An 11,329-nucleotide genomic window follows, 5' to 3' on the forward strand; every position below is an offset into this window, starting at 1 on the left:
TTATGATTCCAAATATTAGTCAAATTCTAGATAGCTGTGTGATTACTGCTGCAACAACACTGGGCTGATTTAAGGTCTATTAAACAATGTAACAGACTGCTGAAATATTCTTTTGATAGTTTCTTAAAAATCTGTAATGTCAGTTGCACGGTTGTGACAGTGTATATGCACGTAAGTCATTACAAATGGCAGGACAGGATGAGTATGTGGTTAATAAAGCATACAACATTCAAAGATTTTAATAATAAGATCATTGAGTACAGAAACAAGGAAGTTATGTTTTAATATGCATAAGGTACTCAGTCAGCCTCAAGTGAAGTCCAATTCCGAGCGTCACACTTTGGGAAGAATATGAATGCCCCAGAAAAACTATGCAACAGATTAATGAAAAATGGCTCCAGGGATGAGGAACTTCAGTTACGTGAACAGATACTGGAACTTAGGGTAGTTTTTCTTGGAGAAGAGAGGGGTGAATGGAGATTTAATGGACTTATTCAAAATCATGAGCTTGAACAGAGCAGGTGGTGGAAGGATTGAGAAGAATACGCCACAGATTTAATTGGCAACATGAGAAAAGACTCTTTCATATGAATTGTTTGGATCTGGAATGAACTGAGTGTGATGGAGGCAAGCTCAATTGATGCATTCAAAAGGGAATGAGATTATTATTTGAAGAGGAAGAAGGTATAGGGGCAGTGCGAGAAGGAACGGGAGTATTATAAGGTGAAGGTGATGCTATAAGGAAGAGGGTAGAGAGTGGACAGATCGGGAGAAAGCATCTTGGCAGAGAGTGATACAACTGAGTAGCTTGTCAAGCCATTTCAAACAGTAGTTGAGAGTCAACCACATTACTGTGTAGGCCAGATTAGGTGAGGATGACAGATTTCCTACCCTGAAGGATATTAGTGAGCCAGATTGGATTTTCTGACAGTGGTTTCTTGGTCATTAGTAGATTCTTAATTTTAATTAAATTCAAATTCCACCATCTGCTGTGGTGGGATTCAAACCAGATTCCCAGAACGTTAGTTGAGTTTTTGGAATAATAGTCGAGCAATAGTGCTACGAGGCCATTGCTTCCCCTCGAGGTGAGATGAGAGTGACAATAGGCCTCATTCGACTGAATGTGACATCAAAGAGTCCTAGCAAAATTGGAATCGATGGTTGGGGACATACTCTCTTCTGGTTGGAGTCATATCTGGCACATCGGAATTTTGTTGCGGTTGTTGGTGAGTCATCTCAGTGCAAGACGTCCTTGCACGACTTCCTCAGGGTAGTGTTCTTGGCTCAGATCTTGCAGCAGTCCATGTTCAAATGCAATAAGATTTGGACAATAGCCAGGCTTGGACTGACAAGTGGCCAGCAACATTCGTGCCACACAAATTGCGAGCATAGAGCATTACAGCGCAGTACAGTCCCTTCGGCCCTCGATGTTGCGCCGACCTGTGAAAACCAATCTGAAGCCCATCTAACCTAAACTATTCCATTATCATCCATATGGTTATCCAATGACCATTTAAATGCCCTTAAAGTGGGCGAGTCTACTATTTTTGCAGGCAGGGCATTCCACGCCCTTACTACTCTCTGAGTAAAGAACCTACCTCTGACATCTGTCCTATATCTATCACCCCTCAATTTAAAGCTATGTCCCCTCGTGCTAGCCATCACCATCCGAGGAAAAAGGCTCCCACTGTCCACCCTATCTAATCCTCTGATCATCTTGTATGTCTCTATTAAGTCACCTCTTAACCTTCTTCTCTCTAACGAAAACAGCCTCAAAACCCTCAGCCTTTCCTCATAAGACCTTCCCTCCATACCAGGCAACATCCTGGTAAATCTCCTCTGCACCCTTTCCAATGCTTCCACATCCTTCCTATAATGCGGTGACCAGAACTGTACGCAATACTCCAAGTGCGGCCGCACCAGTGTTTTGTACAGCTGCAACATGACCTCATGGCTCCGAAACTCAATCCCTCTACCAATAAAACCTAACATACCGTACGCCTTCTTAACAACGCTATCAACCTGGGTGGCAACTTTCAGTGATCTATGCACATGGACACCGAGATCTTTCTGCTCATCCACACTACCAAGAATCTTACCATTAGCCCAGTACTCTGTATTCCTGTTACTCCTTCCAAAGTGAATCACCTCACACTTTTCCGCATTAAACTCCATTTGCCACCTCTCAGCCCAGCTCTGCAGTTTATCTATGTCCCTCTGTAACCTACAACATCCTTCTGCACTATCCACAACTCCACCGACTTTGGTGTCATCCGCAAATTTACTAACCCATCCTTCTATGCCCTCATCCAGGTCATTTATAAAAATGACAAACAGCAGTGGCCCCAAAACAGATCCTTGAGGTACACCACTAGTAACTGAAATCCAGAATGAACATTTCCCATCAAGCACCACCCTCTGTCTTCTTACAGCTAGCCAATTTCTGATCCAAACCGCTAAATCACCCTCAATCCCATGCCTCCGTATTTTCTGCAATAGCCTACCATGGGGAACTTTATCAAACGCTTTACTGAAATCCAAATACACCACATCAACCGCTTTACCCTCATCCACCTGTTTGGTCACCTTCTCGAAAAACTCAATAGGGTTTGTGAGGCACGACCTACCCTTCACAAAACCGTGTTGACTATCCCGAATCAAATTATTCCTTTCTAGATGATTATAAATCCTCTCTCTTATAATCCTTTCCAACACTTTACCCACAACCGAAGTAAGGCTCACTGGTCTATAATTACCAGGGTTGTCTCTACTCCCCTTCTTGAACAAGGGGACAACATTTGCTAGTCTCCAGTCTTCTGGCACTATTCCTGAAGACAATGACGACATAAAGATCAAAGCCAAAGGCTCTGCAATCTCCTCTCTAGCTTCCCAGAGAATCCCAGGAAAAATCCCATCCGGCCCAGGGGACTTATTTATTTTCACACCTTCCAGAATTGCTAACACCTCCTCCTTATGAACCTCAATCCCGTCTAGTCTAATAGCCTGTATCTCAGTATTCTCCTCGACTACATTGTCTTTTTCCTGCGTGAATACTGACGAAAAATATTCATTTAGCGCCTCTCCTATCTCTTCGGACTCCATGCACAACTTCCCACTACTGTCCTTGACCGGCCCCAGTCTTACTCTAGTCATTCTTTTATTCCTGACATACCTATAGAAAACTTTAGGGTTTTCCTTGATCCTACCTGCTAAAGACTTCTCATGTCCCCTCCTGGCTCTTCTTAGCTCTCTCTTTAGGTCCTTCCTGGCTAACTTGTAACTCTCAAGCGCCCTCACTGAGCCTTCACGCCTCATCTCTACATAAGCCTCCTTCTTCCTCTTGACAAGAAATTCAACTTCTTTAGTAAACCACGGTTCCCTCGCTCGACCACTTCCTCCCTGCCTGACAGGTACATACTTCACAAGGACACGCAGTAGCTGTTCCTTGAACAAGCTCCACATTTCAATTGTGCCCAGCCCCTGCAGTTTCCTTCTCCACCCTATGCATCCTAAATCTTGCCTCATCGCCTCATAGTTGCCTTTCCCCCAGGTATAACTCTTGCCCTGCTTTATATACCGATCCCTTTCCATCGCTAAAGTAAACGTAACTGAATTGTGGTCACTATCACCAAAGTGCTCTCCTACCTCCAAATCTAACACCTGGCCTGGTTCATTACCCAGTACCAAATCCAATGTGGCCTCGCCTCTTGTTGGCCTATCTACCTACTGTGTCAGGAAACCCTCCTGCACACATTGGACAAAAACTGACCCATCTGAAGTACTCGAACTGTAGCGTTTCCAGTCAATATTTGGAAAGTTAAAGTCCCCCATAACAACTACCCTGTTACTTTCGCTCCTATCCAGAATCATCTTTGCAATCTTTTCCTCTACATCTCTGGAACTTTTCGGAGGCCTATAGAAAACTCCCAACAGGGTGACCTCTCCTTTCCTGGTTCTAACCTCAGCCCATACTACCTCAGTAGACGAGTTGTCATCAAATGTTCTTTCTGCCACCGTAATACTGTCCTTGACTAACAATGCCACACCTCCCCCTCTTTTACCACCTTCCCTGATCTTACTGAAACACCTAAACCCCGGAACCTGCAACAACCATTCCTGTCCCTGCTCTATCCATGTCTCCGAAATGGCCACAACATCGAAGTCCCAGGTACCAACCCATGCTGCAAGTTCACCCACCTTATTCCGGATGCTCCTGGCATTGAAGTAGACACACTTCAACCCACCTTCCTGCCTGCTGGTACACTCCTGCAACCTTGAAACCTTATTTATGACCTCACTACTCTCAACCTCCTGTACACTGGAGCTACAATTCAGGTTCCCACTCCCCTGTTGAATTAGTTTAAACCCTCCCGAAGAGCATTAGCAAATTTCCCCCCCAGGATATTGGTACCCCTCTGGTTCAGGTGTAGACCATCCCGTTTGTAGAGGTCCCACCTACCCCAGAATGAGCCCCAATTATCCAGGTATCTGAATCCCTCCCTCCTGCACCATCCCTGTAGCCACGTGTTCAACTGCTCTCTCTCCCTATTCCTCGCCTCGCTAGCACGTGGCACGGGTAACAAACCAGAGATAACAACTGTTTGTTCTAGCTCTAAGCTTCCACCCTAGCTCCTTGAATTTCTGCCTTACGTCCCCATCCCTTTTCCTACCTATGTCGTTGGTGCCTATGTGGACCACGACTTGGGGCTGCTCCCCCTCCCCCTTAAGGATCCCGAAAACACGATCCGAGACATCACGGACCCTGGCACCTGGGAGGCAACACACCAACTGCGAGTCTCTCTCGTTCCCACAGAATCTCCTATCTGTCCCCCTAACTATGGAGTCCCCAATGACTAATGCTCTCCTCCTCTCCCCCCTTCCCTTCTGAGCAACAGGGACAGACTCTGTGCCAGAGACCTGTACCCCATGGCTTACCCCTGGTAAGCCATCCCCCCCAACAGTATCCAAAACTGTATACTTGTTTTTGAGGGGAATGGCCATAGGGGATCCCTGCACTGTCTGCCTGTTCCCTTTCCGTCCCCTGACTGTAACCCATCTACTTTTTTCCTGTACCTGAGGTGTGACTACCTCCCCATAACTCCTCTCAATTACCCCCTCAGCCTCCCGAATGACCATCTCCAAGAAGAGACAATCTTAACTACTGCCCCTTGATATTCAATGGTATTCCCATCGCTGCATCTCCCACCAGCAACATCCTGGGGGTTACCATTGACCAGAAACTTAACTGGACTCACCACATTAACAGTGGCTACAAGAGCAGATTAGAGGCTAGGAATACTGTGGCGAGAAATTCATCTCTTGACTCCCCACATCTTGTCCATCATCTACAGGGCTCAAGTCAGGAGTGTGATGGAATACTCCTGCTTGCCTGGATGGATACACTTAAGCTTGATAACATCCAGGACAAAGCAGCCTGCTTGATTTGCATCACATTCACTAGCTCAACCACAGATGCTGAGTAGCAGCAGTGTTTACAATCTGTAAGATGCACTGCAGAAACTCACCAAAGATCCTTAGATAGCACCTTCCAAACCCACAAGCACTTTGATAAAGAAGACCAAAGGCAGCAGATCAGTGGGAACACCACCACTTGCAAGTTCCCCTCCAAGCTACTCACCATCCTCACTTGGAACTATATCGCTGTTCCTTCACTGTCATTGGGTCAAAATCCTGGGATTCCCTCCCTAAGGGCATTGTGGGTCCACCTACAGCATGTGGACTGCAGCACTACCTTCTGAAGGGCAACTAGAGATGGGCAATAAATGCTGGTCAGCCAGCGAAGCCCACATCACAAGTGAATTTTTAAAAAAAAAAACATGCATTAGAAATGTCCCTTATGATAGTTTCTCATTCCTTTTGTTGTTTCATTGGGAAATGAACGCAGGCATGCCTCTGAAATTTTCTTCAGGTTACTTGGAAAAAGACATTGCTCATTTTTAAAAAATGTGTAATTGTGAATTTTGTTAACCCTTATTCTTTGTTTCTTTCCTCCTAATCTTACACAGTATGATGCTTTTCCACCCTCTCTCTGGGACTGGTAGGCTGATAATATAGAGGGGCTATTATTTTCTGTTTATACATCTTGCATCACGCTTGAAAATAAGGTTGGACTGCATGAATCATAGTGATCTACAGCAGAATAAAGGCCCCTTTTGCCCTTCCTGCCTCGTGCAATCTCTGAAATTTGCACAGCTGCAAAAAAGCAGAATGCCCACAATCCCAATTGTGAGATTTATACTTTTTCTAAAAATGTGTAGTTCTTGTTAGCAGCTTAATCGTGAGTAATAACCTACAAGTTCTGTGAATTTGGGAAGTGCAGTTCTTGTTAATACTTGTTGTTATAATGCTTTGAGGGTTTTTTAAAAGTTTGGTTGGCTGTTACCAATTGTTTTTCAATTGAATGCAATTATGAATAGTTGGTGAAAATCCTAGAGAACAGTTTCTGTCTGTTTGAATAAAATACAATTGATGGTGACCTTGTATGTTGAAATGACAACAAGTAAATTAATTTAGTTACCTTCCCAATCATTTGTTTAGTCACAATTGCACCATCATGGTAGATTAAAAATGATGTGGAGAGAAAATAAAACATTCTCTAGTTTCTGCACACGCATAATGGTACGTGGAATGGTTTCTTTTTTCTGGGAAATCAGTTATTTTACAAATTACCTTCATATTAATCAAAACAATTTTTTTTTTGTAGGCCTATTCGCTTGTAGATCGTGAAGTTGGTTATTGTCAAGGGAGTGCTTTTATTGTTGGGCTACTACTTATGCAGGTATTTTGCTTTTAAATCATAAGAAGTCTCAGTACTTGGGAAATTGTTGGCAATATTTGAGTCTTGTTTTTGATCTGGGTGTGAGGGTCCCATATGACAGCGGCTGATTTGGTCTTCTCTTGGTTTAGTACATTTGGGGTACACGACTTGAATTGTAAGAGTTCACAAAAGGTTGCTTAGGTAATAAGAGCATGAGAAAAAGGATTTGGAGTAGGCCGTACTCCTTTAGTCAGACTATGGGTGATGTACCTCAATTCAACCATGTTGCAAACCCATTTGTTTCCTGAATAATCAAAAAGGTATCTACCTATGTTTCAAACATACTCCATTGTTAAGCATCCACATCTCTTGGATGAATTAAGTACCATCACCATGACTAGTCAAGTAATATTAGACAAACCAATGGGACTAACAGCAGATGTGTCCCTTGGCCCTGATTGGTTTGCATCTGAGGATCCTAAAAGATGTAGCTACAAAGATTTTGGATGCTTTTGTTGTAATTTTTCAAAAAAATCCTTGGATTTTGGAGAAGTTCCAGAGGATTGGAAGACTGCTAAAAAGCGAGATAGGCCAAAAGCAGGTAACCATAGGCCAATTAGCCTAACATCTGTTGTTATAATCAATTATTAAGGAAGTAATAGCAGAACATTTGGAAAATCATAATCTAATCAAACAGAGTCAGCATGGCTTCATGAAAGGGAAATCATGTCTAGCTAATTTATTAAGAGTTTTTTGAGGAAGTCTCAACTGGAGTGGATAGAGGTGAACCAGTAGATGTGTTTCATTTGGACTTCCAGAAGGCAGTCCATGTTCAAATGCAATCTCAATTTATAGATTACTCAGTTAGGAGAGTCATCCAGTCATCCTGTCAAGTACCTAACCTAACCCTCTCTTTAAGATTAGCAAGTGGATCAAATTTCCTGATGCTTGAGGTGTTGCAAGCTCCAAATTGCATAATCTACAGCCTTCCATTCAAACACCTATGCTGGGCATTAGGTCAAGACAGTCTGGCAGCAACTATAATGACCTGTGTTATAGAATAATGTATAAGGCCTCATTATTTTGATAATGACCACTCGGGCAAGTTACTTGAAGCTGCCTGGTGTCATTGAAACTGTTTCAAAAGATTAAAGTCTTCATTAAGTGAAACGAGTGAAGAAAATTGATGAAAAATGAAAGAAAGGAAATACATGTTATAGGTAAAATTCTTGGTAGCTGCTGGAATATATTTTTGTTGCAAGTTAATTGGAAAAATTGCAGGAATTGTTAATAATTTACCTTGCACAATGAACTTGACATGATCCATTTTCAATGTATCTTCCAGTTCTCACACTATCATATTCTTAGATTCACCAATTGTTGATTTGCTCCAATTTCCAGGTGTCTGGATTTGGGCAGAACAGTCATATTAAAATCATGAGTAAAGTTGCCATAGTCCCACAGAACCATGGGGTTGCTGTCTCATTAGAAAGAGATGATTGGTGGTGAGTTTAACCTGAGGGTCACCATGCCTCCGACAAGGTTGAGAAGACAGCATCTTCATAGTGACGTCTGCCAGTATGAGGATTGAATCCATGTTGTTGAAGTCACATTCTTGCAAACCAGCCATCCAGTCAACTGAATCATACTTCTGAGATTCTCAGTGTCTTATGATTTTCTATTTTCTACTAAGGATAGAGGCAGTATGAAATATATTTTTCGTAAACAGCATTGAAAGCATTCACAAATACAATTAGATTTTTCATCAGTGAATTGTTTATAGGCGCTAGAATGACCATCTTTTTGCTGACTGTACTGAAACTGATTGGATTGGAATCACATCTAATTTGTTATCTCATCATTATAGATATTACATTGGATGTGGTGTAACTTTAGCTTGATGTTTCAAAGTCACTTTGAGTCTTTTACCCCCAGAATTTTCCAAAATATCTTACTTAGCCCTCTAAAACCAAGTATGATAATATATCCACAGAAATTGCTGGTGAAACTCAGCGGATCTGGCAGCATCTGTATGAAGAAAGCGGAGTTAGCGTTTTGAGTCTGGTGACTTTTCATCAGGATTCAAAACATTAGCTCTGCTTTCTTCCCACAGATGCTGCCAGACCTCCTGAGTTTTGCCAGAAAGTTCTGTTCTTGTTGCATCTTGTTTTATTTTGTGATACTATCTAACTGACATTTGAATTTAATCCAGTAGTAATTGTAGAATAATGTATGTTCAGTCTTTTAAATGTTAGCTTGATTAAGTTATGGGTGCTTAATTTTTGATGCTATTATTTCCAATCTATTGTAGAATAAAGAAAAAGCTGTATCGATAAAGAACTAGCCAAAATAAAATTAAAAGTTGATTGAAGAAATTTGTTAAAATTCTGTTGTTTAAAATTTGAAGTTTAAGTGTGGAAATTATGAATATAATTATGAATATAATTTCCTTGGGACTGTACAGTCGTAATGCATCTCTGTTTTCCCTTGTGAAGATGCCAGAGGAGGAAGCATTTTGTGTTTTTGTCAAGTTAATGCAAGACTACCGACTCAGAGAACTTTTCAAACCTAGTATGGCCGAATTAGGTCTTTGTATGTATCAATTTGAGTGGATGATACAGGTAAGAAAGGTGAAATTAAATTAATGTGTAAATATTTTCAGCAGCTGCTTAAAAGTCTAACCACCAGTAAATCAATTTGGACTGATTATTATATTTAATAGTGCGATTTACATGTGTGAATTGAAAATTAATTTACTTTGTTCAGTGATTAGTTTTATGTTCTCTTATTGCATATTTGTTTTTTTAATGATATTCATGATCTCTTAGAAAAGTCAACAATTTTGAAAGACAATTGTTCCTTGCAATTCAGACAATGCTGAAGAATGATCAGGGGATTTAATGGCTAAGAGCAATTGACTTGTTAAAAATAGTTTGGTTCTAGATTTACTGGGTTTATCATTTTCCTCCAAAGTTATGTTCACTTGACACTTCAGAGTGTGGTCTACAAAAATTAAGCTAGAGCCAATGATCATAAAACCTCCACAAAAAGATGGAAATGTGAGTAGTTCAAATTATGCAGTGCATCCATGCTACCTCTAACTGTGTTGGTTAATTTGCTTTGTATACACAGGAACAACTGCCAGAACTGTATGTGCACTTTCAATCCCAGAGTTTCCACACCTCCATGTACTCCTCTTCCTGGTTCCTTACTATCTTTCTGACCACATTTCCACTACCCGTTGCTACAAGATTATTTGACATTTTCATGTCAGAGGTGAGTAATTGTGCAATTATTCAAACCTATTCCCTTCACTGTATTGAATCACTGAATATTACCAGTTGCTGTAGTAGTGTGCCACTTTTTGTCCTTAGGTTGAGAGTAAGAAAAAGAAAGTGATTCATAGTCATTTTTATTCAGATTTCACTGATTTTGTATTTTCCAGGGCCTTGAGATTGTTTTTCGTGTTGGAATATCAATACTACAGGCCAATCAAGCAGAACTGATGCAGCTTGATATGGAAGGAATGTTGCAGGTAAAAATGAAATAACGTTATTGTTTCTGGTTTTAAGAAGTGAGTGTTTTTGTAATTTGTATAATATTTTAAAATAAATATATATATAATATATATAAAAAGTATATATTAACTAGATCTATTATAATTTTTGCACTAGCATTTTCAAAAGGTCATTCCACATCAGTTTGACAGTGCACCTGACAAGTTAATCCAAGCAGCTTATCAAACTAAGTACAATGCAAAGAAGATGAAAAAGTAGGTATTAAATATAGCTCCATTGTGCTTAAATATACATAATATTTGAAGCATTTTTTGAGAATAATGTTGTTACAATTTTATCTATCATTTGTGCATGTAGTCTGACTTGCCTTTAAGTGGATAAAGAGGACAGAAGCACAAAACGTTTTGAGTTGGTAGCTTTTCTCCTGACATGAGCACACATTTTTCTGTGATCATGTGAATTTTATTGAGTTGGAGTAATGGCTTCTGAGAATAGCACAGTATCAAAACGTTTTGAAATATATCTTGATATTTTATGTTGTGTGCAGTAAAAATATTCCACATGTTAGATGAATATATTTCTTATTATCAGGTTGGAAAAGGAATACACTACAATAAAAAATAAGGAGATGGAAGAGCAAGTAGAAATTAAGGTAAGTATTGAAGGACTTCGCTCGACGGTTATGGTGGTAGGTAAAATTACATCCAGGAGCAAAAAGATTAACTAGTACCTTAATGTTGGGAAACAGTGCAAGGTGCGCTTGAGATTTCTCTCCGAGACTCTTGTCTGTCCAGAGAAACAATTTGCATCAAGGAAATAATTCACTATATGGTAAAACAGTAGTAACTGCATTGACTACTTCCCCCGCCGTTATGCTTCATTTCATAATTTTAGTGTCTTTTTCTTTGTTTCTTCTCACTCCTATTCAATTTCCCCCTTTCGCGCTCTCTCTCTCTCTCACTCTCTCTCTCTCTCTCTCTCTCTCTCACACACACACACACACACACACACACACACACACACACACACACAC

At 40.7% G+C, this 11,329-nt stretch overlaps 1 protein-coding gene across 14 annotated transcripts in view; it reads left to right on the forward strand.

Moving 5' to 3' along the window:
• The window catches only part of LOC109931499 (ecotropic viral integration site 5 protein homolog), a 219,521-nt gene that overhangs the window by 41,242 nt on the left and 166,950 nt on the right, over positions 1 to 11,329 (forward strand). For 11 of the 14 annotated variants that reach the window (XM_048601775.1, XM_048601776.1, XM_048601777.1 and 8 more), the window contains exons 4-9: positions 6,725 to 6,799; positions 9,274 to 9,399; positions 9,911 to 10,054; positions 10,224 to 10,313; positions 10,453 to 10,550; positions 10,888 to 10,948. In XM_048601775.1, the coding sequence (XP_048457732.1) occupies positions 6,725 to 6,799; positions 9,274 to 9,399; positions 9,911 to 10,054; positions 10,224 to 10,313; positions 10,453 to 10,550; positions 10,888 to 10,948 (594 nt within the window). The remainder of the gene's footprint in view (positions 1 to 6,724; positions 6,800 to 9,273; positions 9,400 to 9,910; positions 10,055 to 10,223; positions 10,314 to 10,452; positions 10,551 to 10,887; positions 10,949 to 11,329) is intronic. The other 3 variants (XM_048601767.1, XM_048601764.1, XM_048601766.1) reach the window with 1 other exon arrangement.

This window comes from Rhincodon typus, chromosome 10 (genome assembly GCF_021869965.1).
Source record: "Rhincodon typus isolate 14 chromosome 10, sRhiTyp1.1, whole genome shotgun sequence".
Taxonomy (NCBI): domain Eukaryota; kingdom Metazoa; phylum Chordata; class Chondrichthyes; order Orectolobiformes; family Rhincodontidae; genus Rhincodon; species Rhincodon typus.